Source organism: Podarcis muralis, chromosome 17 (genome assembly GCF_964188315.1).
Source record: "Podarcis muralis chromosome 17, rPodMur119.hap1.1, whole genome shotgun sequence".
Classification (NCBI taxonomy): Eukaryota; Metazoa; Chordata; class Lepidosauria; order Squamata; family Lacertidae; genus Podarcis; species Podarcis muralis.
This window is the reverse complement of record NC_135671.1, coordinates 21002722-21030720: the sequence shown is the minus strand read 5'-3', so window position 1 is coordinate 21030720 and position 27999 is coordinate 21002722. Positions and strand designations below refer to the sequence as shown.

At 43.0% G+C, this 27999-nt stretch overlaps 1 protein-coding gene across 29 annotated transcripts in view; it reads right to left on the bottom strand.

Moving 5' to 3' along the window:
• The window catches only part of PTPRD (protein tyrosine phosphatase receptor type D), a 1167048-nt gene that overhangs the window by 18909 nt on the left and 1120140 nt on the right, over positions 1–27999 (bottom strand). For all 29 annotated transcript variants that reach the window (XM_077921375.1, XM_077921383.1, XM_077921379.1 and 26 more), the window contains 4 exons: positions 9616–9901; positions 8226–8404; positions 6496–6622; positions 1471–1596 (listed from right to left, as the gene is read on the bottom strand). In XM_077921375.1, the coding sequence (XP_077777501.1) occupies positions 1471–1596; positions 6496–6622; positions 8226–8404; positions 9616–9901 (718 nt within the window). The remainder of the gene's footprint in view (positions 1–1470; positions 1597–6495; positions 6623–8225; positions 8405–9615; positions 9902–27999) is intronic.

Here is a 27999-nt window from a genome sequence, read left to right as displayed (position 1 = left end):
AAATAAAGATAAAGGGACCCCTGACCATTAGGTCCAGTTGTGGCCGACTCTGGGGTTGCAGCACTCATCTCGCTTTATTGGTCGAGGGAGCCAGGGTACAGCTTCCGGGTCATGTGGCCAGCATGACTAAGCCACTTCTGGCAAACCAGAGCAGCGCACGGAAATGCCGTTTACCTTCCCGCTGGAGTGGTACCTATTTATCTACTTGCACTTCGACGTGATTTCGAACTGCTAGGTTGGCAGGAGCAGGGACCAAGCAACGGGAGCTCACCCTGTTGCGGGGATTTGAACCACCGACCTTCTGATCAGCAAGTCCTAGGCTCTGTGGTTAAACCCACAGCGTAAAATAGACACACTCAAATCAATAGAACTGGTAATTTATGTCTGTTACTTAAATTTGTTAAGGGGTTGGGAATTGTAGCTCTGTGAGGGGTAAACTTCAGTTCCTAGGATTCTTTGGCAGAAAAATGTGTTTTAAATGTATGGGGTATACATAACCATCCAGACCTGCTCTCCCCTCCTCTTTTTGCACAAAGTGAAATACTTGTTCACTTCTATTTTTAAGTAACTTTCATTCCCAAGAGATACACAGTTCTTTAGTATCCATTGTTGGCTTGAAAATAGAATTATCAAGGTGGATATAGATCAGGCCTCCTCAACCTTGGCCCTCCAGATGTTTTGAGACTACAATTCCCATCATCCCTGACCACTGGTCCTGCTAGCTAGGGATCATGGGAGTTGTAGGTCAAAAGCATCTGGAGGGCCAAGGTTGAGGAAGCCTGATATAGATGGAAAATACAACAAGGAGGCCTCTGTTCCAATGGGAAGCTGGCAGATCTCGGACCAAGGCATAGTTTGGTTGCTGGGTACATCAGGAAACCAAGGGCAGTATGCAAGCAAACTGTAAGGATTACTGTTAGCTCAATTGGACTTTACCCTTCTCCCTCCTCTGTCCCCCTTCCCCTAAAATTCTTCCCAGCTAATTCTCCCCTGATCTCCTCTCTGGCCCAAATAGGACTAATTTAGCCAGCTAGCCCTGGTGATCAACTAATGTTTATTGGATGGATTTCCCCCCTAAATTGATTTTTGAATATATTGTTGTTCACATTTTATACTGTATTTTATGCTGTTTTTTTGTTGCATCAATTAAGTGTTTTAAATTTGTTGTTAGCCACCCGGTTTTCTGAACCGGGAAGGGCGGGGTATAAATAAATTTTATTATTATTATTATTATTATTATTAACTGCTTGGAGTGTGGGTGTGGAGAAAACCCTAGAATAAATCGGGGGAGGAGGGAAAGTTATATTGTGCAAGCAAAAATCCTTGTGATGTCTGAGTGATTACAGTAAGTTAGCACAATGTTGAAAACAACCCTGAGAGCTGACATGTGGTTGGAGAGATGGGGGAAGCAAAGATGTATCACTTTGAAGTATCAGGCAACTGGACCTACAGCAGTTCTGCTGAACTTACCCTGGCATCTGTGACCTTGAACTCCCTTAGGATGTACTGCGGCATGTTGTACTCTGCCATGGGATCCACCACAAAGTACTGATACCTGGCTGAGCGCTCTGCTGGCCAATACTGGTGGCATTTTTCCTGCAAGGAGGGAAAATAAGACAATTTGTTTGTTTAGATTTCTATGCCAATCTATCTTCCAAGGAGGTTGGAAAAATCACACTTACCGTACTTTTCCGTGTAGAAGAGCAGATTTTTTAAAATTAAAAAACAATGTTAAAAATTGGGGGTCGTCTTATACACAGATAGTGCATTGGGGGGACTTGTGATAGGTTTGTGTCGTGAGCCTGAGATAGTCAGCGGCTTGTCAGCGTGTTATTGGTGGCTGCGGCAAGGGCTGTTGATGATTGGGTGTCGCTGCGGCAATAGGGCGGGCTATCGGCGGCTTCTGGCGGCGAGGGGACGCACAATTGGTGGCTTTAGTGGCGCGTGCGAGTGGCAGCGTAGTTCATTGGGTGAGCGACTTCCTTCATTCCCCCCCCCTTCCCTGACTGGATAGTTTGTTGTTCAGTATGGTGTTCTGAGAGTCGTTTGGAGTTTGTTGAGAGAGCTAGTTAAGATCTGCTTCTGTTCATGTATATACCTCGGGTTACGTACTTAATTCGTTCTGGAGGTCCGTTCTTAACCTGAAACTGTTCTTAACCTGAAGCACCACTTTAGCTAATGGGGCCTCCCACTGCTGCCGCGCCACCAGAGCACAATTTCTGTTCTCATCCTGAAGCAAATTTCTTAACCTGAGGTACTATTTCTGGGTTAGCGTAGTCTGTAACCTGAAGCGTATGTAACTTGAGGTACCACTGTAACTTGAAGTCTGCTGTAAATAATAAACACCTCTAAGTAACCAAGTTACTGGTAGCAGCATCTCCTTCCTGTCTGCAACTGAATGCTTCCGGAAGTCTGTGTATGCTCTGCTACGTTGAACTGGGTCTGGCTAAGATCCTGCAACAGGTTAAAGTTGCGAAACACCAATAGGGCCATCCTCCCCCCATTTTCTTAATTTGAAGTCCCCCAAAATAGGGGGCGCATTATACACAAAAAAATACAGTAGTTATCGAAGGTTGAGTTAGCCCCCCCTGAAAACGAGAGGACTTGCTTCTGAATAGATATGCACAGGCTTGCACAGTGAAATGTGCTGGGCAGTGGCGGAGGAAGCCACTTGGGGGCGGGGCCTCGGGAGTCTGCCTGCCTCCTCCCCCTCAGCAGCCCTACAGCTGGGGGGGGGGGAGGCAGCAGGTGGACTGTTTGGGCAGCACGGAGCTTGCGCGCATCAGAGACGCGTGTCTCGGGCACGCTGCAGGCCCGCGGTGAGTGCCGCCCGGCATTTTGCCACCACCCTCAGTGGTAACACCCGGGGTGGACTGCCCCCACTGCACCCCCTTCCTCCGCCACTGCTGCCAGGACAACCAAGCAAAAGCCCACCCCTTACTCTCTTCATCTGGATTATTGTAACTCGCTCTATGTGGGGCTGCCCTTGAGACTGACCCAGAAACTCCAGCGGGTGCAGAATGCCGCGGCGAGACTCCTTACGGGGTCCTTGTCACGGGATCACATTCACCTGGTGCTATACCAGCTGCACTGGCTCCCGGTGGAGTACAGGATCAGGTTTAAGGTGCTGGTTTTAACCTTAAAGCCCTATATGGCCTAGGACCCTTGTACCTACGGGACCGCCTCTCCTGGTATGTCCCACAGAGGAATTTACGGTCTTCAAAGAAAAACATCTTGAAGGTCCCAGACCAGAGAGGATAGGCTGGCCTCAACTGGAGCCAGGGATTTTTTGGCTGTGGCTCCGATCTGGTGGAACGCTCTGTCACAAGAGACTAGGGCCCTGCAGGACTTGACATCTTTCCGCAGGGCCTGCAAGACAGAGCTGTTCCACCAGGCCTTTGGCCAGGGCACAGCCTGACACCCTCCTTTGGCAATCTTCACAGAACTCTAGTCCAATGGTTGCCATCAATTTGATTTGAATTAATTTTATAATGAAATGATTTTAGAATGTTGTATTATTTTATTGTTGTTAGCCGCCCTGAGCCCAGCTTCAGCTGGGGAGGGCGGGATATAAATAAGATGATGATGATGATGATGATGATGATGATTATCATCATCCAGCATCTGCTCCCAGTTCTCCCTTGTCCCTCAAAGCTACCGCCAGTCACAGCTCTGCCATTAATTGACAAACTCAAGTACAGTCATACCTCGGGTTACAGACACTTCAGGTTGCATTTTTTTTGGGTTACGGACCCACCGAAACCCGGAAGTACCAGAATGGGTTATTTCCGGGTTTCGGGGGTCGCGCACGTGCAGAAGCACTAAATCGTGCTTTGTGCATGCACAGAAGCGCCAAATCGCTACCTGTGTGTGTGCAGACACGGCACTGCGGATTGCGAACGTGCATCCCACATTGATCACGTTCGCAACCTGAGCATCCACTGTACTTGAACTACAGCAGCCTATGTATCTTCACTTCTCACCGTCATTCTGCCTTTACCGGGTTTACTTGAAACAATTCTTTCTAGATGCTGCCCATTTTGTTCTTCATGTTCACAGCTCCCTTCCTCTTTTATCTTGTCCTCTTCTGATAGCTCTTGAACACCATTGCCCTATGACTGCATTCATCTAAATTCTTTCCCCACTTGTCTTGAAGACTCTTTCCTCCTGATTGTGTTGTACACTAAAATTAACAAATGCTTCAGGTATGCGGAGCACTTGGATTTCCCTACTGCTCCCACCCCAACTTTAACACCCATTAGGGTTAGCTCTTAAGGAGCTAAGTTTTTAACAACAACCTCGGAAGTCCAGAAATGCAGGGCTTTTGCAAAATGCAGATAAACTCGTAGTTCTTGCATGGACTCCGGTTGCAAAAGTCTGAAAAGCCCATAGGAATTGGGGTGTGTCCAAATAGCAATGCACATGTTTTATGAATGTATAATATTGCTCTTTTTGATAATGGATTCATTCGTCTGGCAAATGTCTGAGGAAGCAACATGATAATCAAATACACAGTTTAAGGCTGTGAATAAACTGCCAGAACTGCAAGAGACAGGAAAATAGGTACTGGGCAATTTATTTATTTTTTTAAAGACTTAAAATTAAATTATTACAAGACTGGCTTAAAAGTTATCATCCATCTTATATTTAAAATATAATACTGTGTTTGCTTTTCAAATCATCTAGCCAAAAAATACATATAGCTTTTCAAATAACAAATCATTGCATCTCTATAGTTAAATGGCTTGGCATCTTTACTTCACATAACTCTTACATAGTGGATGAAACACCTTTCTCTCTCTCTCTCTCTCTCTCTCTGTGTGTGTGTGTGTGTGTGTGTGTGTGTACATACTCTCTCTGTGTGTACACATGCTAAAGTTCTTAGAATTATATTTAGACAAGGAACTCTTATTTTTAAAGTACTGACACTGATACCAATATAGCAAAACAAAACATTTTGATATAAAACCAAAGTCTTCTGAAAACAAAACAGCAATGTTCTTTTTAAAAGCACTTGAATATTTCCCAGCCAGCTGCAGAACTACTAATCTTTTCTCCAGCCATGTATAGAACAGTTAATATTTACACAAATATTGTAGAGATTTCTTAGCATTGCAAAATGATGTGAATTATTTGTTGACTTTCTCAGACCTATAATTGAAAGAGTTTCCTTTGAATGATCAGTTGGCTACAGATTTTAAATATTTTGGAAAGAGCCAGCTCCTGTCACTTTGTACCAATGACCTAAATTTCAACCTGGTTCCCAGCCTGTTGAATTTCCAGAGCTGGTGGCAACTTAGTCATAACTTTTCGATTCCTTTGACAAAGGAGATCCACCTGGTCTTTACTCATAGAACTAGGAGATGTTGCTGTACTTGAATATATGTTTTCTATGTTCTGAAAGTGGCAGGACTCTTGAGGGTAGGCATAACAAAAGCAAAGAATTCTTAAATGTCAGTCCTAAAATGCCAGTGTCTTGCAGAGAACACTGGGACCTAGTTCTCACAAACATCAGGTGATGAGGTGGTAAACCTTTGTCTGGATTGCACCCCTTCTAAGACTGAATGCTCCTTCATTTATTTATTTTTAACAGAATATGTTCCACCCTAGCCTTTCCCCTGCCATGCCTAGTTTTAGGAATACAGTGGTACCTCTGGTTGTGAACGGGATCCATTCCGGAGCCCCGTTCGCAACATGAGCAGAACGCAACCCGCATCTGCGGGTCGCGATTCGCCGCTTCTGCGCATGCGCATGATGTCATTTTGAGCGTCTGCGCATGCGTGAGCGGCAAAACCCGGAATTAACCCTTTCCGGTACTTCCGGGTTGCTGCGGGACACAACCTGAAAAGATTTAACCTGAAGCAAACGTAACAAGAGGTATGACTGTACATGCATGTTCATGGGGAAGCAGTCCAGCATGTGAGCCTTCGCCTGCAGACTAAAGAAGTGATGCTGTTAAGACAAAATACAGGCACCTCATCTGATGTTTGTGAGAACTAAGCCACAGGGGCTTGGACTAGTTGACCCTATGGGTTGACTCTACACTCCAGAACATATCCAATAATCCCCTGTCGTTATATTGCAGGAAAAGCTCTATAGTCACTAGCTAGGTGCTTTTCAAGGAAAGTCACCCTCCATTATTAATTTTTTCATTGAGGAACCTGGAAACAATGTTTAAGAACTAACGCTCGGTATAAACCTTAGCCTATATTCTTGACATGATTGGGAGCTACAGGAAATGCCGCTCCCCAGATCGTATGTTGATGTTGTATGTATATGAAGACATGCTAGTTACATACATTTGTAGGTTTTTATTGTGTGTGTCCTTGAGGATTAGCTTCCTTTCCATTATGCCTAGTGAAGACTATTGCCTAGATACCAATAATAGTTGGTCCGGTGTAAGTAATTGCTCTTTTGAATCACTTGCTCTTGCTGCACATCCTATGCCAAACCAATTTTTGACATTGACTGTCTGGAAATGTGCCACATACTTACTCTTCCCATTTCTCGCAGTTTAGTAAGCATGACTACGATGGTTGAATTGTGCTCCCAAAGCATTCTCCAGAAATCTTCCGTTGTTTCTGCCAAAGGTCCCTGTGTAGCGATATAGGCTTTTTGTTGCCTAAGTTTAAAATACAAGGGCAAACATTTACCAATCCAAGCAAGTCAAAGACTCTCTAGTTGAATGTAAACATTCTGCTGAATCATCAACTCTAAGCCATGTACAGCTGTAAATTATTGAATGTAAGCACATTAAAAGCATATTAAAGATTGTTTAATCAAACAATAGCATTGTTTTGTTTTTTTGGAAGTTTGTGGAAGAAATTGCACTGTTAATATTGTGATTTATGGCTTTATCTTATTTAAATTTTAATGCAAGTCTAATAGCTCAATTTTGTGAGTTGCAAAAAGCACTTAGGAAACACTTAGTGGTAAAGTTCCATTTTTGCATTCAAGGCTGGCTGTCACACAGTCTATTGAGCTTATGACTTATGGCTCCAAAGCACTTTTTGTTGTTGTTGTTAACTCTTCTAATGATGCAAAAGTATCGGGAAAAGTTTTGAAGTCATGAAAAAAGGTGGGGATGTGGCAAGCTGGTTCATTTTCCAAGAAACATGGCCACACTTTCCCCTTCTACAAGTAGAAATCTGCTACTTGCCCACAAAGGCTCAGTCCACACATTTAGTATCTGCATAGTATCTTAAATAACCAGCTGTTGGAGTCCTACTGTTTGTAACTGTGCTGCATTTGTGTACCATCTGTTTGCTGCTTTACTGCCAGCATTTGAGAACAGTGAACTGAAACTTCCATATGTTAGTATCTTAACATGTATTATAGGAAAATCAATCTGTTATTGCTGTGACTTCCCATTTTCAGAAGCAGGCACGTGATAATCAAGTAAAACTCTACATGACAGCAGTTTAGGGGAAAGGCCCTTTTGGTATTTTCCCTTTATGACGGGGAACCCTATGCAGTGCCTGCTCTGTCTACATTGCTCTGGCAGTGATGGGAAAAGATCTAGGCAAAGTATATCTCTTTTCTCCAATAGCATTAGCCTTACTGATAAGGAAGCGATGCTAAAATGCAATGCAGAGAAAAGGCGACTCTCCCTATGAGAACAGACATTTGACTTCGCTGACTGGTACAGGTAAGGTAAAGGACCCCTGGACGGTTAAGTCCAGTCAAAGATGACTATGGGGTTGTGGCGCTCATCTCGCTTTCAGGCTGAGGGAGCCAGCGTTTGTCCACAGACCACTTTCCAGGTGATGTGGCCAGCATGGCTAAACCGCTTCTGGTGCAACGGAACACTGTGACAGAAACCAGAGTGCACGGAAACACCATTTACCTTCCCGCCACCTACTTATCTACTTGCACTGGTGTGCTTTCAAACTGCTAGGTTGGCAGGAGCTGGGACAGAGCAACGGAAGCTCACTCCGTTGCGGGGATTTCAAACCGCCGACCTTCCGATTGGCCAGCCCAAGAGTCTCAGTGGTTTAGACCACAGCGCCACCCACGTCCCTCTACTGGTACAGGAAGAAACCGTGGTACTACAGCGACTGCCACAATAGCAAGAAACAGTTGCGTAGCACATTGGGTTGTGTCCAACTGTGTTACAGCAGACCCACTGAAATTGACCCACTTCTGTCGGTCGATAAAAGCTTACTGAATTTGTAAAAAAGAGCCTTTTTTATTTTACCACACAGAAAAACACTGCCTTTTAGTACCTGTATCCATCGATAAAGCTGGCATTGATATAATCAGACCCTTCTACCCCTCTAATAGGCTGCAAACATATCCTTGTGGATTCATATGGCATAATATTAACAAGGCGATTTTTAAATTTATTACATGGAAGATTGGCACTGATGAATCTTGAAGTGTGAGCTTTAGAGCTGGCTAGCCGCTGTGGAAAGAGAGAAAGAGCATAATTTTGCAATTTAATCAGACCAAACCTTCTTATACAGGTAATTTCCTATCACTTCTTCACACGGCACATTGTTAAACTATGAAACATGCTATCACAAGATGTTGCGGTGTTTCTGGCTGGGAAGGCTTTGAAAAGGAGTTAGAGAAATGAATGGATAATAAGGCGATGTCGAACGCTACTAGCTAATGTGGATATGTACTAGCTTCAGGAGGTATGCTCCCAAACACCCTTTGCTGGGGTTGGGGAGTGAGAGGGGCTATTGCAACCTGTGGGCTTCAAACAGGAATCTGGTTAGCCATTGTGAGAACAGAATGCTGGACTGGACAGGCCTTTGCTCTGATCCTGTGGGGGGCATTCTTGTGTCCTTGTCCAATTGTTTGTTGAATCCCACATGCAAAAAAATTACATGTTTCAGAACCCTGCTTTAATGCAACACTAACTCTTTAGAAAACAAACTTATAAAGGTATATTTGCGGCTACCTTTGAAGGTGACCCGGAAACTGCAATTGATCCAGAATCCGGTAGCTAGACTGGTGACTGAGAGTGGCCGCCGGGACTACATAACACTGGTCCTGAGAGATCTGCATTGGCTCCCAGTACGTTTCAGAGCACAATTCAAAGTGTTGGTGCTGACCTTTAAAGCCCTAAACGGCCTCGGTTCTGTATACCTGAAGGAGCGTCTCCACCCCCATCGTTCAGCCCGGACATTGAGATCCAGTGCCGAGGGCCTTCTGGCGGTTCCCTCATTGCAAGAAATGAGGTTACAGGGAACCAGGCAGAGGGCCTTCTCGGTAGTGGCCCCCACCCTGTGGAATGCCCTTCCATCATATGTCAAGGAAATAAGCAGCTATCCTATTTTTAAAAGACATCTGAAGGCAGCCCTGTTTAGGGAAGTTTTTAATATTTAATGCTGTATTGTTTTTAACACTCGATTGGGAGCTGCCCAGAGTGGCTGGGGAAACTCAGCCAGATGGGCAGGGTATAAACAATAACTTATTATTATTATACCCCCTAGCAGAACGACTAGAATTTAGACTCTGTTGCTAATCCTTCATAGGGAAATCTACCAAAGCACATGAACTCACCCTAGACCCATTTGGAATCAAGTCTAACTTCCCCCATCGCACCCTGGTTTTCAATGTACAGTTTTCAATGTAAAACTGTGCGGGGAAACCCCCGTTACGTACCTTAAATTCAAGTTCCATTCCTGTGACATTCTCTCCTGCTTCTATCTGTGTCAGCTTCTGAATATATGCATACAGGTTTCTGGCTGGCACTTCGGTATTTCCACATGTCACTGCTTCAAGCAGTGCATCGTGGATAAAGATGTATTGGTCCTCTGTTTGAACCATGTAATTCCTCTGGGCTCTCATTAGTGTTACGTGGCCATAAATATCTACAGTCTTTTCATGCTTTATTCTCTCCAGCATGGCATCTATTACAATGAAACAGCCGGTCCTGCCAACTCCAGCACTAGGGGAAGAAAAAAAAAACACAAGATACGTGTAAGCGAGAGAAACATTACGGTACGACATTTCTTGACATACTGTCATGGCAACATACATCATTGCAATTGATCCCGCTTTCCAGTGCCTTTTTCAGTAAAAACAAAAAAGGAAAAGGAAAAAAGCAAGGTGCTCATATCTTGATACAAGTGCTGTGTTTGTAAAAACTGACCACCATGGGCATTTTTTCCCCTTCCTCACATTGGTAAGTAAAGGTAAAGGTAAAGGTAAAGGTACCAGTCTTGACAGACTCTAGGGTTGTGCGCTCATCTCACTCTAGAGGCCGGGAGCCAGCGCTGTCCGCAGACACTTCCGGGTCACGTGGCCAGCGTGACATCGCTGCTCTGGCGAGCATTGGTAAGTACCATCACACAAAAGCATTACTGCTTCCTAACATACATGCTGGTTCTGCTCATTTTTAGGGTATTTTTCGATAACCAGGTCCCCTTCTCAAATTACCTCAGTCAAGCGAGAATCATTTACCTGTGATGAAAATCTGGGTTGGAAAGTTCCATGAAATTCAACCCATTCACCTCGTTCCAGCATGCAGTTGATCATGGCACTACTGTTGAATCTCTCACAGAGAAGCAGCTCCCAACACTATGGAAGTACTATGAGGGAAAGCCCTTTGCTTGCAAGTGGCAATGAGTCATAGAATAATAGAAATGTAGAATTGGAAGGATGCAGAAAGCTGCAGAATTTTCCCAGGATGAAGAGGAACCAGCAGCAAGCACCCTTTGCATTTGGTCAGTCAAGCAGCTACAAATACACCTAACAGTAATCTCATCCAGCCCACATTTTACAAGCTTCTCTGCAAGAATATTACAGGGGACTTTGTCAAAAGCCGCACTGAGATCAAGATACACTATGTCCACAGCATTCCCCTTGTAATGCTGTCAGGGAAAAAGAGAGAGGGAGAGAGAGATTCGCCTGGCGTGACTTGTTTTTGAGAAACTCGTGCTGGGTCTTAGTAACCACAGCATCCTCTTCTAAGTGCTTAAAGATCAACTGTTTAGTTAACTTGTTCGAGGACCTTTCCTGGTACTGATGTCAAGCTGACTGGTTGGTACTGACATACGTGTGGAGGAAAACCTTAAACACGTTGCAGAGTTCAGCAGAGCTCCCCCAAATAGACCAGAGGCAATAATACTTCATTCAGCAGAGCTTTACTTGTGCTGAAGGCAAATGAGTGTAATGGTTATCAAATCCAATACAATCAGGATTGGCTCAATCCATACAAAAATCTAGTTGCAGCACTTATTATAACTTAACTCATAATAAGACTAAACCTTAACACTAAAGCATCCTATGTACAGAAACATCACACCAAAAGAAAGAGAGAGAAAGAGAGAGAGAGAAAAGTAAAACTCAGGCTCCTTCTGGCCTATATTTATAGTCAGCATGACCCTGCAGAATAGAGACAAGAGAACTAGTTCAAAGCAGCTTCCCAGAAGATATAACCCAAACAATCATTAACCCTCCTGCCTCTGCTTCTCTCACACAGAGAAGCTTCTAGTAGCTTCTAGAATTAATCAGAATAGGAAAGAATAGGAAAGATTTTTACACATGAGATCAATTTCTGCACTAAGAAATGCAAACTGACATGTGCTTCTCTCTGCCCACCCCCATTTTAAAGATGGGGACAAGCTCCAGTCTGCAGGGACCTCCCATGTTCTCCAGGAATTCTCAAAGATTATAGACAGAGCCTCTGAGATCCATAAGCTCCTTTAGTACCCGTCAGCACAGCTCACCAAGCCCTGGAGAACTGAATTCATTTAAAGTAGCTAGGTGTTCCCTTGCCACCCTTTTTCCTATACAGTGGTACCTCAGGTTACAAACACTTAACATTTAACACTTCAGGTTACTAACCTGGGTCCACTAACCCAGAAGTAGTACCTTGGGTTAAGAACTTTACCTCAAGATGAGAACAGAAATTGCACGCCAGTGACACGGTGGCAGCACGAGGTCCCATTAGCTAAAGTGGTACCTCAGGTTAAGAACGGTTTCAGGTTAAGAACGGACCTCCGGAATGAATTAAGTTCGTAACCAGAGGTACCACTGTATTGGGCTGCAGCTCCCTCCTTTTATCACCAGGTTGGGCACTGCTGTCCTTTCGGGTGAAGACAGAGGCAAAGTAGGTGTTGAGCAGTTCCACCTTCTCTCTGTCAGCCAATAGCATTTCTCCATCTTCTCCATGCAGAGAACCTCCTACTTGCTTGTTCTTCTTCTTCTTGCTTCAAACATAGTTGAAGAAACATTTTTTAAAATTATTTTTAACCTCTCTTGCAAGCCTGAGCTCATTCTGAGCTGTAGCCCACCTGACATTCACCCTGCAACTGTTGGCTACTTGTGTATACTATTCCTTTGTGATTTACCGTTTTCCATTTCTTATGCTTAAATCACATCTGTAAGCTCCTTAAGCATTTGTGCCTTCAATATTTCACCTTTAAGGAACTCCCATCCATCTTGGACTCCATTTTCTTTGAGTATCTCTGACCATTCAGTTTCACCCAGTAGTTCCTTGAGCTTTTTGAAACCAGCCTTCTTAAAGTGTAGGGTGCATGTCTGACTACACTCATTTTTACATTGCTTTTGTATCAAGAAACCCAAGAGGACACGATCACTTCCTCCCAAGGGTCTCAATACTTCTTGGTCAATCAGTTTCTCCCTGTTGGTGAGGACCAAGTCCCCTTGCTGCTGCTTCCACCTTCTGCGAAATGAAATTGTCAGCGAGGCAATGGAGGAGTTTGCTGGACCTTTCATTCTTGGCAGAATTTGAGTTCCAACAGATATTGTGGTAGTTGAAGTCTCCCATGACTACTTTATCTCTCCTTTTTGAGTGGTAATTTGCTGTAGGAAGGCATCATCCAAGTCTTCAGCCTGGCTTGGGGGTTTATAGCAGACACTCACAGTAAGATCTCTCTCCTACATTTTTTACCCATATTCAGTGGTACCTCAGGTTACAAACCTTCGGGTTACGTGTTTTCAGGTTGCGGACCATGGGAAACCCGGAAGTACCAGAAAGGGTTACTTCCGGGTTTCACTGCTCGCGCATGCGCAGAAGTGCCAAATTGCATCACGCGCGTGCGCAGATGCGACGCTGCAGGTTATGAACGCTGCAGGTTGCAGACGTGTCTCCATCACAGATTATATCCACAACCCGAGGTTCCACTGTACTCTCAATCTGCCTTTCATGTTGTGGATTTCTTCAGAAGTGTACACATCCTTTACATATAATGCGACTCCCCTTCCCTTCCTGTTTGGTCGACTCCTTCTTAACAGATTATACTCCTCCAATTCTACATTCCAGTCAGAAGTGTCATCCTACTAGGTGTCAGTAGTGTCTATTAGGTCCTATTTGCTACCCTATATTAAGAGCTCAGATTGGTCTTGCTTGTTTCCCATACTCTGTGCATGAGTACAGAGACAAGTGAAACCATGAGTCATTCCTGCCAGCTGCTTCCTTCTTGCAGTTTCCTGCCCTTTAGCCGGTTTCTGGAGCACCACCTCAGTTTCCTGTGCCTCAATGAAGCTATTCTCCAGGGTAATATTGTTTCCATCCCACTAAGGATTTAGTTTTACACTAATTGGTATATTAATGTATTTTCCACCTTACCACACATTGCAGGTTTTACTCCAATTAACTAAATAAAACCTAAAGAGACTGAAATATTTGATTCACACTACTGCTGCTGTCCGACACTGCAACAATTGCTTCCTGGGCTCAGGGCATGTATTTGGTGCCCTGAGCACTGGGCCTTTTCGAATCTTTCATGAGATTCAGTTCCATGAAAATCTTGTCAAGGGGTGAAAATAATTATGTGTTTGAGAGACTGGGAGAAATGCAGAATATCTGAAAAGACGCTACATAGACACAACATCACCAGGCAAAGAGATGAAACCAGGATCACATGATCCATGATACTCCAAGGGGCTCTCCAATCACCTTTGTTAGTTGACTTCCCTGCAACATGCTTGAGACTGAAATCCACAGCAAAGGAATGTGGCTTTATTACAATTTTCTTCAAAAGTGGCCAATTTAAATCCCACTTTTTATTAAAGTAGGAAAAGCCTCTTTTGTATCTGTGATAATAACATCCCTTAAACCAGCTAAACCTGCAAAAACAAAAATATCTGCTGTCCCTTTTGTTAACGACTTTTAAAAAGAAAGATTTTTCTCCTAACTATATACAACAAAGCCCACTGACATTTAGTTCAATCAAGAGTGATCAGCCTGCAGTATTGCTTTGTTAACTAAATTAGATAAAGGAATTAATTCATCTTTTATTTGTATGTGAAATAATAATAATAATAATAATAATAATAATAATAATAATAATAGTAGTAATTTATTTTTCCCCAGCAGCTCTGGGCGGCTTCCAACAGAATATTAAAATACAATAGTCTATTAAACATTAAAAGCTTCCCTAAACTGATGTCTTCAGATGTCTTCTAAAATTCTGGTAGTTGATTTTCTCTTTGGCATCTGGTGGGAGGGCGTTCCACAGGGCGGGTGTTACATATACATGTTACATATACATTTTTGTCAGAACCACCAAGGTCAACTAAGCAACCCACATTTCTCTTATCTAGCTCATTATTCTTGGATTCTATTATTAAATGCTTGTTTGGGTCGTCCCGCCCCCCCCCCGAACCATCACTCTTGTGGTGTGCATGACTTAAACTGAAGGATTAGAATTCTAAAAGAGTAGGAAAGTCTCTTTGATCTTGCAGAGCTGAGCTTGGTGGTACGGTGATAATAACTTATGTGCATTATGCTTCCTCCCTAACTCATTTCTATAGCGCTGAGTCCCAAACATAGCATGAACAGTACAGCTGATAAGCAATCTCTGGGTTATCTAAGCCTTTCCTTGTCTGAGTTGCCAAGCACGGTTCCTTCAAAAGGAACAAACTAAGCCCAAAGCAGTTAAGTTTGTTACGTTTAGCCGGAAAATCTTAGAGCAAAAGAGGGGGCAGGGGGAGATCTGCCTCACCAAATGCTAAACTCTATGGAAGGGGTAGCCTATGTACGGCCCTCCAAATGTTCAGGCACTCCAACTCCCACCAGCCCCATCCAGCATGGTGAATGGTCAAGGATAATGGGAGGTGTAGTCCAAATTGGGTACCAATGCTCTGTGGTCTAAATTTTAAAAATATGCTGATGGCAATTTTCAAGAGCTGTCAGAATGTGCTTTGCATGTGCACAAGCAGTTATAATCCTTTAGTAAAATATAAAAAATTACTTATGCTATGGATGTTTTGGTCTTATCTCATATTTGAAAGCAGGTAACATTATGCATGTATAAGTGTATGGGGGGTATGTCTGTGTGTGTGTGTGTGTGTGTGTGTGTGTACATTGTTTTTTGCTTATGCTTTGGTCTGTAGCAGAGGTGGGGAACCTCCAGCCTGCAGGCCAGTTTGGACTGCAAGGCTGTTTTTTAAACACCATGTCCACTAGTTGATCAGCTGACATAATTCTGATGGGTGGGTTATGTCAGCTGATAGGCAGGGGGAATAAGTCCTGCTAAATTTGGCAAGATTGAATGCAAACCCCTTCCTGATACATGAAAGGGAGTTGCATTCAACTCCTTGCTAAAATGAAGGGAGGCCTTCATTTTAGCAGGAGGTTCCATGCAAACCCCTTGTAATCTGGAAAGGATCTGCATTGAAACCCCTGTAAAATCAAATAGTTTCTCTCTCTCCATTTTAGTGAGGTGCTTTGAAGTCCCAGCATTAGGAATTCGATGCACCAAATCACCTGATATCAGGAGACTGCGAAGACAAGCCTGATAAATTTCTGGTCCACAGATCCAAAAAGGTTGTTGTTCTATAGAATAGGAATGAAAAGTTCATTTGATCAGCTTTCTCTGAAGTATTTAGAGCTTCACAGGACTCTTCAATCTGTCTGCTGAAGAGTTCTATGAAGCTCAAAAGTCTGCATGCCTCTACCCCACAAGTTTTGCATCCCTTTGGAAATTAATCTGGCAATTTGAAGGAACAAGGTTTCGAACATGATAATGCCTGATGCATATTGTTTGAATGGAGACATGGCTGTTCTCAGGATGGGGGCTTAGGTCATGCATGTTAGCAGCACGTCTACTCAGAAGTAAGTTCCACTGTGTTCAATATAGCAAAGCCCTACAAATGTGAATACACCATTGCAGCTGCGGCCAAACAGTTATTCTACTTCTTGTAACAACTTCCTTTCGTTCCCTTTACTCAGTAAGACTGCTACCAAACTCTAACAGTGTGTGTGTGTGTGTGTGTGTGTGTGTGTGTGTGTGTGTGTGATCTTTTTATTTCAGTTAGCAACAGAAATTGCAGTGTTTACAAGCCAAAAGACTATGCAATCCATTAAACAAGCATGCCTACTAGGAAATTGTTATTGCTTCAGTGCTATCATTCATCCAGTTCCAACATTTGTTTTCAATATCTGCAAACACAACTGAGTCAGTCCTGTGAGTTGAAATATGCTTAATGTCCCATGATGTGATACAGCTACAGTATGCAGAAAAGGGAAATTAAGAGGCATTCGGGGGCCATTCCATACTGAAGGCATTGTGTGGTTGTGCTTAGAGATTGGCTTTTCTGATTAATTTGTTGCTATTACAGTGCTGACCCTTAACTGATATTTCAGTGATCTGGCAAGGGAAGCCATTGTAATTACGAGATTTCACAGGCCATTTATTTGGAAGAACAAAGATATTAAAATATGGGCCAAAAATCATTTAGGACATATTTGACATATATCAGGGGATAATCCGATTGAATATTGCGGCTTTGGAATATATAGAGACTGCCATTTATGATGTTCGAGTACATAAAGCAACTGTGATAAAAACAGAATGAAACAAAAAAAGCTGATGGAAAGGTACAGAGTTTATGGAGAAGTTATATGGTAAATTAAACGACAGTGCCAAAAACAAAAACAGAGCAATTTTGCTAGGAAGATTATTGTGATCAGAAAACAAACTGCACCATTTTTACACAAAAGCAGTGTACTCACAGTAGCTCCTGCGCTGTACACACTCAAAGTATTAGAGTTTTATAGGGATATTCATTCAAATTAAGTAACAATGTTACTGTGAAGATAACCTGCACCATAAGCTACCTGGAACTTATTGAAGAAAGGCAGGGGGATACAAGCAGGGCTTTTTTTCAGTCTGAACTCACTGGAACTCAATTCCAGCACCTCTCAGGTGGGCGCCATTGCCATTATAAGAGAACAAGGGGAGGTGCTCATGGTGAGTTCTGGCACCTCTTTTTCTAGAAAAATAGCACTGCATACAAGTATTTATGTTCATATTTAGTATACTTATATCCCGTGCTTTTTTTAAGAATGAAGCTCTGTGGGTGCTAATACAAAATGGCTGCCATGGACACCAAGAAAAAAAGGCATCTGTACTCTGTACTGTTAAGTACCATCACAAAAGCACTGCTTTTATTACAACATTCTTCAGTTGGTGCTGACCTTTAAAGCCCTAAACGGCCTCAGTATACCTGTATACTGTATACCAGTATACCTGAAGGAGTGTCTCCATACCCCATCATTCTGCCCGGACACTGAGGTCCAGCACCGAGGGCCTTCTGGCGGTTCCCTCACTGCGAGAAGCGAAGTTACAGGGAACGAGCCAAAGGGCCTTCTCAGTAATGGCACCCGCCCTGTGGAATGCCTTCCCATCAGAAGTCAAGCAAATAAACAACTATCTGACTTTTAGAAGACATCTGAAGGCAGCCCTGTTTAGGGAAGTTTTTAATATTTGATGAATCATTGTATTTTAATATTCTGCTGGAAGCCGTCCAGAGCGGCTGGGGAAACCCAGCCAGATGGGCGGGGTATAAATAAATTATTATTATTATTATTATTATTATTATTATTATTATTATTATTATTAAACTCAAAGTGGCATACATGAGATTCCTAGGCAGTCTCCTGTCCAGACACTGCTTAGCTTCAGCAAGGTGGTTGCGTCATGTGCCCTCTGACCAAAGTAACAGGAACGATACATAGATTGGGAGGCAAGGACTGGTCGGCTGCTGGTGACAGAGTTATGGTTGACACAGATTCTTAGCATTAAAAAATGGAACTGTCAAGTGACGCTGCTACCTTATTGCCCAATGCTATTTTGTCATTCCACTGAATAAGGAAGCTTAATGGCTAAAGAAAATTCTCCTGATGATTACTCAGAGGACTGCTTTTTGATTCACATCAGTGAAATCAATGGGCTTAAGTGTGATTAACTTATATTGGCTGTTAGGTACAACAGTTATTCAGATCTGTGTTATACCGCTTAGAGAGTTGTCCATGCTTTTCAGGTGGGAACACAGCATGCAATTAAAGCAATTGCAGATAACAATATGCATACAATTGGCAACAGTGGCTTGAATATGCATTTTGCAATGTGCACGGCCAGCATGCAGGAAGGCAGAAATATCTGCGGAACCAAAGGGGGTAGGCTTTGAGCATCTTGGTGTTTTGCTTCATCCAGGCACACAACATGTACGGTACATTTGGATGATACAGGCATACGTATCTTAAAGGTAAAGGTAAAGGAACCCCTGGCCATTAGGTCCAGTCGTGGCCAACTCTGGGGTTGCGGCGCCTATCTCGCTTTATTGGCTGAGGGAGCCGGCGTACAGCTTCTGGGTCATGTGGCCAGCATGACTAAGCCGCTTCTGGCGAACCAGAGCAGCGCACGGAAACACCGTTTACCTTCCCGCCGGAGTGGTACCTATTTATCTACTTGCACTTTGACGTGCTTTCGAACTGCTAGGTTGGCAGGAGCTGGAACCAAGCAACGGGAGCTCACCCCGTCGCGGGGATTCGAACCGCCGACCTTCTGATTGGCAAGTCCTATGCTCTGTGGTTTAACCCACAGCACCACCCGTGTCCCTATACATACTGTATCTTAGGTTGGTACAAACACTTTAATGTTCTGAATTGGATCAAATGAATTTCTAAAGGAAGATTGTAAAAATATAATGTCGTATAAGTCACATGTGCCTACTGCTTCAGAATCAAAACATAACCTCAGAAGCACTTTCAATAGAACATGGTAAATTTCTGTATCATGAATTTCATTCCTTAAGCTGACGATCAGCTAATTGTTGGCACTGAGGAAGCCCTGTGTACCCAAGCCAACAAACAGTAAGAAGTTTAAGAATAAAGCAGCAAGAATAGGACAAGGTAGATGCATGTCACATGACAGGGAAAGCTTCTGCACTGTAGGGTAAGTTGTGTAATGCAACAATAGCTGTTTTGTTCAAATCAGTGGGAGTAATGGAAGTATCTGTTGCAGAGTGCTGTGTACTTTACAGCACTTATCTTTTTCCTCCGCACAATACCTGCAGGAAGGTAAGATAATGCTTACAAGGTAATTTTATATTAGACAAATCAGTGGGAACTAATTGTACCTAATACAAGAAGCAAGTACTATACACAGCAGGCTTAATCACAGCCATTTAAGGTTACGAGATTTCCACTGTAAAAAAAACAAAAAACTGTCCATAATAATCACGTACAGGAGATGTGAATGTGGAGTTGAATTAGATTATACTACTTATTGCCTTCCATCTCTGTGGTTCCATTCATGGAGAGATTGAGGCCCAATTTACTGATTAAAGTAAAAAGGTAAAGGACCCCTGGACAGTTAAGTCCAGTCAAAGGCGACTATGGGGTTATGGCGCTCATCTCGCTTTTCAGGCCGAGGGAGCCAGCATTTGTCCACAGACAGCTTTCCAGGTCATGTGGCCAGCAGGACTAAAGTGCTTCTGGCACAACAGAACATCGTGACGGAAACCAGAGCGCACGGAAACGCCGTTTACATTCCCGCCGCAGTGGTACCTATTTATCTACTTGCATTGGTGTGCTTTCAAACTGCTAGTTTGGCAGGAGCTGGGACAGAGCAACAGGAGCTCACCCAGTCACGGGGGTTTGAACCGCTGACCTTCTGATCGGCAAACCCAAGAGGCTCAGTGGTTTAGACTACTGATTACACATCTAGTGAACTGTCTCTCCATGCATTTACGTTGCTTGTATGATGATCAAAAGGTTTGGGATCAAAAGGTATGATGACTTCTGGGCAACTTTTAATTTCGAGGCACTTCTCAAGTGTGGTTCTAATCAGCCTGAACCACATGGGTATCTATGCATGCGGCCACACTTTAGGTTATAGTGGGAGTCACGTTACCAAGGCAGCATGTAAAGTGAGCTTAAGCACCCATCTTAAGAAAGGCTGTGGAAATCTCTCTTGGCTTCAGTGAGAGCAGAAATAAATAAATGAATGAGCGATTAATGCTCAAGAAACAAAGTCATCTATCCTTCCTAGAATATTTTTTAAGACCAAGGCAATTTGCGATATCAACAGATGGCATATTACCGTGTAAGCCACGAGGCACATTTTGTGATGTCTGAGTGACAAATTCCCACTGCTACCAGCTTTTATTGCTGGGCTGCGGTGCCTCTCTTCTGCCTTGCTGTGTTTACTTCCAACTGGGCTACAGGGGAGGAAGAGGCACAGATCCCCATGTATTTCCTGACAAAAGATGCCCTTTACAAATATGAGGATTTCTCTCTTGAGAGTCGATGTACCCAGCAGACAGATTGCTATACCAGAATCAGACTTGACTTCAAATCCCTCCTCAGATGCTAATTTCACAGGTTGGCTTTGTGAGCTTCTGAGCCCCACCGATTTACTCTAGTTCTGCTTTAATTCTCCAAAAGGGAGAAAAAAAAAAGGAATAATAGCGACCTACCATGCACTGAATGTGCGATATAAAATTGCAAGTAAATGGTTGCAAGGATCACTGAATAAACCTGTATTTATATGGAAAAGATGATAATTTGTAGGGATCCTAAATCTACATTTCAGCTCTAATCAACAAAGGGACTAAGCATCAGAGAGGCACAATATTCTCTAAGTAAGTGATTATCATTAGAAGCTATTTAGAGGGTTAAAAAGGGAGCAGAAAGAGACATTATTCTAGTTTAGAAGCCAATGATGATGCATAGCTAATTAGAACATTATGAAATTAAAAGTGGAGATTATTACCCTAGGAAACAACAAACCTCAATAGCACAGGTATCTGTCAAAAATGAACACCGCTTTAAAATATCATTTAACCTGTGTGTATGCATACATGTGGAGCAATTAAACAGGGAAACTGTGGCTCAGACTCAATGGCTGAATTTGAATCAGGTGTTTTGAGGGGAAAGACTAAGATGCCAAAAAATGCAACTGAATTTAGTGGCAAAATCTCCTTTTCTTAATGGCACTTAATTTCACCTGTGGTATATGACATGGACTTCTTCATAATGTATTCAATTCCTATTATGGTCTTTGTGAATTTATGCAATGCATGCATAAGCTAGGATAAAAAAGGACCATGGCAAACCCTGTCCCTTTCCTCTTCATATGTATTGCGTTTGTATCAAGACAAGCGACATACCCACCATTTTCTAACTTGCTCTTTGTTTGAATTTAATCTCAACCAACTGGTTTGCTGAACCGCATTCACTGCCAGCAACTGTGATACAGAACAAACATACGCAACACATAGGTGACCTCTATCATCTTTTGGGGACCATGTGCAGGAGGGACAAAAAAAGTGTTGCATCAGCAGGCAGAAGGAACAGTCACATATCCATTGTAAGACGCCTTTAAACTTTCTGAAAAATAACACATGCGGAGCTTGGTGCAGCCACATTTACCCTTCCCTACAAATCGAATCCTCTTAAAGGAGGGAGTGTGTTGTGATAAGATCTCTAAGCACCCCCCCCCCACCTCCCAGCGTGGGCAGGGCTATGCCCTGCTCCACTCCGGTTGGTCGTTTCGCAGTCACTTGGACCCTAAAGCCAATGGGTTGGCTTGGGGGGTGGCCGCAAAACATTATTTAATCCCTGCGCAATGTTTGCTGGACCTCTTTGCCTTCGTGCAGCGGATCACCCACCCATCCCCCTTTATTTAGGTCTGACTGGCCTTGCTATGGACTTTGTTGGTTGCCTGTTTTGTAATGGGGGCCTGGTAGGAATTTTTCCATCTGGCAAATGGGCAGAGCCATTTGGTTTTTGCCTACTGCGTAGCAATCGTCACAACTCTGTAAGGTTTGGCGGTTAGGCATTGGATCAGCAATGGTGGGGAGGGGAGGTGCATAGCTAATGGTTGGTAGATTAAGTGCTACTCCATTCCTTCTGCCCACTGAGTTATTGTAAGTCATCAGTGAGAGACAATATGATACCATGAATAGTTCTTAACCTAGTTCAAATCCCTGCTCAGCCATAAAGCATATTGGATGGCTTTGAGTCAAGGCTAATCTACCTCACTGAGTTATTATGAAGGGAGATGGCATAGGGGGGCCAGAAGGGGGCCATAGCCCCAGGCGCATGATTTTGAAGGGGCATGAACCAGGTACCCCCATGCAAGGATCCCCATCCCGCCTTTCCTGCCGCTGGGAGTCTTTGGGCTGCTGTCTACTCTGATGGACACCCATCCCATAACCTCCCATCTTGTACCTGGAGATGCTTGTGACTGAAGCTGGTCCATTGTATATGCAAGGCATATTGCTTTATTTATAAACTGTGGCTTCTATATCCATATCATTTCACCTTTTCAGCAAACCATAATTTTGAGATATTCTGCTGCTAGAAGGGCCAAAACATACATTAAAGGAACATTGGAAACAGAATCAGGAGGGTTATGCACTGAATTACAACATGCGAAATGGTAACACAATCAAAATGCCAAATGTAAACCAATACTGCAACTCAATATTCTGTTGAAAGGAACAATTTAGGACAGGGGGAAATCAAGTTAACTATGATTATTCATTTTGAGGGGTGGTATTTTAGTAATGGAACACTGATTGGAAGGACTTTGTGCGAAGATAACAGGACTATTTTTACGGCTACATTTTCATTTTGGAGGCACAGAAAAATGCTTTTTGACAAAGGAAGGCTTTCATGCTGACTACTTTAGATCAAAATACAAGCTGGTTCAAGTGCAGCCAAAGAGGTTAAGCAGCCAAAATTGATGCTATGCATTCTGGTGTGCTCTGTGTCTGAGGCTATTCGAGAATTCACTGTAGGTACAGCTGGGAAATCTCACGAATACCCTTGTCCAGATCTCAGCTATTAGGGTTATAAAAATATTTTCACATTTCCTGCAGATGGCTAGATTCTTTTCTTTGCTCGTAATTTTAATTCAGAATTCATTACAGACAGCTGTTGGCTCTGATAGAAACTAATTGCTCTTTTACCAGACTCAGCTGTGAGCAGTCAGGCTTCCTTTCCCTTATAGAGTATATATAAACACAGGCAGGAAAAAATTAACTAAATACATGTGGATAAAATGACTCATTGAGAATACTGATCAAATAATGTTTCAAACCACAGCACAGGTCAAAGAAAATTACAAGACTCACAGGACATGATAAATATCAGGAAATAAGGATCACTGCTAACTAATAGTGATAAGTTATAGAGTGGCATTTCTATTTCAAGAAATACACGCAAGACTGTATTTTTATAAGTGGTCAGTTTAACAAACTGAAGCATCATCAATCCACCAGGAACATATTCAGCAGAAAGGTATTTACATAGGAAGACTGCCTACTAGCAGGATCCTTGCACCTAATCCATTCTTTTCCGGGAAAATAGATAGCAGATGTGCAGAGGATCCAAATACTAATGACTACAGAGTGTCTCCCCAAAATGCACGTAAGCTGCCATCATGCACAGCTTCAAACCACAGCACAGGTCAAAGAAACAGGAGATATGAAGCAGAACAAGCAGAAGCTGCAAATGATCCTTGCCTGCAGATCCCTCCAAAGGGTATGAAAGGAAAGGTAAAAAGGTAAAGGAGCCCTGGACGGTTAAGTCTAGTCAAAGGCGACTATGGGGTTGCGATGCTCATCTCTCTTTCAGGCCAAGGGAGCCAGTGTCTGTCCACAGACAGCTTTCTATCGTGTGGCCAGCGGAACTAAACCACTTCTGGCGCAATGGGACACTGTGACAGAAGCAGAGAGCACGGAAACGCCATTTAGCTTCCCACCGCAGTGGTACCTATTTATCTACTTGCACTGTTATGTTTTCGAACTGCTAGGTTGGCAGAAGCTGGGACAGAGCAATGGGAGCTCATCCCATCGCAGAGATTCGAACCGCCGACCTTCCGATCGGCAAGCCCAAGAGGCCCAGTGGTTTAGACCACAGTGCCACCCGCTGTGTTGGCGAGACAGCTCCATAATCTTCCCAGCAACCAAATCCTCACATGCAGGCATCAGTTAGCACAGCATGTGAGTACATATCTTATCAAAGAAGAGGGACTGTTTTCTCAGTTATTCACTCACTAGCTGCTAATGGACACCTCATCACAGGAACTATCTGTTGAAGGGCTACCCATTACTCATGACTACCTCCCATGCTCATCTTGCCACCAAAGGCTGCCCATTCACTAGGTACAGAGGTGCTCCCGATTTCCCTGTCCTGTGCATCACTAGGTCCCTCACAGGGCATAGTGGGAAGCCATAATATGCTCCCTGATTGCAAGCTTCCTGTTCCAGCAGAGTCTTCTGAAAGATGCTTGATGGAGGGGATGCAGGTAGGGTGGCGAACTGTACCTATTACTCTGCTCTCTGCCAAGCAGCTTCCAGACGTCAGCCAGAACAAAAATGATGGCAAGCACAAATCCCTTTCTGTGTACTGATTTTTAAAGCTACTGTACCACTGGTGCCAATCTATAAAATTGTAGAGTGTTTCAGTTGTTTCTTGGGGGACAGTAGGATTAGCAGTTAGGGACCCTCCATTTCCCAGCTTGCTACTGAGATTGACTGGGGCAAACAAGAGAAGGGTAGGGAAGGATTCAATGTCGCATTACAGTGGCAATGGGTCTCGTCCGCATCCCATGGAGTATGTGCTATTAAATGCCCCGCAACACAGATTCGAACAGCCGACCTTCCAATCAGCAAGCCCAAGAAGCTCAGTGGTTTAGACCACAGCGCCACCCATGTCCCTATTTACCTTCTACCTATTAAATGCCAATATTCTGCCCTTTGCCTGTCTTTGATGTCAGGAAGTTCAGAGCTCTTACAATACTCTCAATGAGAACATGCAAATATTGTAGTGCTAGGTTAACGCCTGGAGGCAAAAAACGTTCCTCTTTAACGAGGCCTTTGGCTGATTGACATCCAATGCCCCTTTAAAATGGGGGGGGGGGTTGTTTTGGTTTTTATTTTGGTTATGTATTTTGAGTTTTTATATTGTGATTTTATCTTGTGAACTGCCCTAAGACCTGCGGGGATAGGGCACTATACTACTACTACTACTACTACTACTACTACTACTACTACTAAAGCTCACAGAATTTTATCGTCTGCCCATCAGTAAGTATCCCCTCAAGTAATCAGATATGGTCTGTTTTGATTCAGAACTTGCATTAGCTGTGGTAAAGAGGACAGAGTGTTCAGACCAATACTAAACATCACTCAAGAGATAAGTGCCATTGAGTTCAATGGGACTCGTTTCCTGGACAGCATGCTTATTTATTTTTAATGCACTTTTACAACTTTTTACACCATACAATATTCATCCTTATCTATTATCCTCGGACTTCCCAGTCCACCTCTCCATGGCATTCTAGGTAGTCTTTTGTTGGCTGCATAAACTATTATTCCACCCATTTTCATCTCAAATCTTCCTTTATTTAATGTTACCTGCTGCTCATGTGTTCATTCCTACTTCTAAGGTAACTGACTATTATATCCTCTGAGATTCTCTTCAAAACACTTCCACTCATCTCTTATCTGTGACTCATCCTTATTTCTTCGTTTCGCAGTCATAGTTACTAATTCTGTGTAGAATTAGAATTTCAAACTGTGATCTAACATCAGGACCTTAGAGGACATGAACAGGCATACTGATGCACACAGTATTTGAAAACAAAGGTGAGAATTCCAGCTGTGGAATTAAATGTTGTGGGGGAGGAGGGAGCCCATTAGGCATAATAGAGGAATAATAAAATATCCCATTTTCTAGAAGGAACAAACAAACAAATGTGAAACATTTGAATTTAATGTTGTTGACAGACAATCTATTTATTGAGCATTCATTCTGACTTTTTGGCTGGAGGGTATATGACATTGCATCAAGTAATCACTATCCTACGGTTCCTAGTGCATTTCTCCATCAATTTCCTTATAGCTAAAAGTTTGATTTTGGGGGTGATGGGAGGAATGATTTGTAGCTCAAGAGTGCCAAATCAGCTTTAACTGTGCAACCTGGTTTTGCCAGCAAGTGGCTGAATCCCACCTGAAAATAGCAAGAGCACCCTAAGGTTTCCATCTCCTCAGAGTATTGCAGAAGAACGACGTCAATCAACATTTCATAGAATCATAGAGTTGGAATAGACCACAAGGGCCATCGAGTCCAACCCCCTGCCAAGCAGGAAACACCATCAGAGCACTCCTGACATATGGTTGTCAAGCCTCTGCTTAAAGACCTCCAAAGAAGGAGACTCCACCACACTCCTTGGCAGCAAATTCCACTGTTGAACAGCTCTTACTGTCAGGAAGTTCTTCCTAATGTTTAGGTGGAATCTTCTTTCTTGTAGTTTGGATCCATTGCTCCGTGTCCGCTTCTCTGGAGCAGCAGAAAACAACCTTTCTTCCTCCTCTATGTGACATCCTTTTATATATTTGAACATGGCTATCATATCACCCCGTAACCTCCTCTTCTCCAGGCTAAACATGCCCAGCTCCCTTAGCCGTTTGATGATCTCCTTCTACCATTTGATGATCTCCTTCTACCATTTGATGATCTCCTTCTATCGGTCAACAATAGAAAGTGTCCTTTCATACTGCATCACGGTGTGGTATGCTGGTTTGACATCATCTGATAGGAAGTGCCTACAGAGGGTGGTGAATACAGCACAAGAGATTATGGGCTGTCCCGTGAATCCTCTGGATGAAATAGCGGAAGAACGTTGCCTCAGGAGAGTGAGGAAAATTCTCAGGGATAATTCACACCCTGGCCGGCACTTTCTTGATCTCCTGCCCTCGGGCAGAAGATATAAAAGCATGATTGGTCACACCAACAGGGTAAAGAACAGCTTCTATCCATGGGCTGTTAGGCTGCTGAATGAAAAGTTAACAACAAGGCAACTGACTTTCGGGTTTAGTGTGTGTGTGTCAGTAAATGGGGGGAATTAAGACTAAGAGAGCAGATATGAGGTGCTCGTGTAATCTCACTGTATACAAGTTGTACAAGTGACAATAAAGTATTTCAATTCAATTTCAATTTCATTTCTTGTTGTATTTATACCACACCTACAATTAGATCCCTTACAGTTGAGAAATGTCCACAAAGCACCCCAACAAAGGTTTACAGTCTAAATGATGTGACACATTTAGGGAAAAGGAGCAGGTGGATTTGAAGAAAGAAAAAAAACTCAGCAAAGGAGATCAGCAATAAAAGCAAAGCAATCAGACCAGGAAGCTTGGAGGGGAGACAAAGACAAGTCTTAGAAGGTTGTTTGAACACAGTGAAGTAGGACAACTATCAGTGGGAAGAGAATTCCAAAGATAAGAAATGATAACAGAGAAAGGACAAGTAGGAGAAACAGCAGAAGTGAGGTGGCGCATACCAGAAGAAAAGAGAATACATTATAGTCAAAGAGATGTGAGATAAGAAGGTACAAATTGAATTAAGTGATTTAAAGATGAGAGATAAAAAATGTGAATATAAAATGGAATATGAACAGAAGTCCATAAAGAGCGACATGATCAAAGTGGAAGGAACAGGAAAGTAAACATTCATAATGGAAACACTAGAATGGAGATAAAGGAAGGCCAACCAGAAGAACGTTACAATAATCACACTGAGAAATAAGAGAGGATGAACTCTTGGTTTTAGGGTCAATCTAGGGAAAGACAGGAACAAACCTCAGACTATTAGAAAGAAGGAAAGAGAAATATGAGTGCAGGTGTGAGAAGAGGAAGATAAAACGGAATCTAAAACAGCAGCAAGATTGCAACCTTGAGGAGAAGAACACCATAAAGATTAAGCTAAAAGAAAGA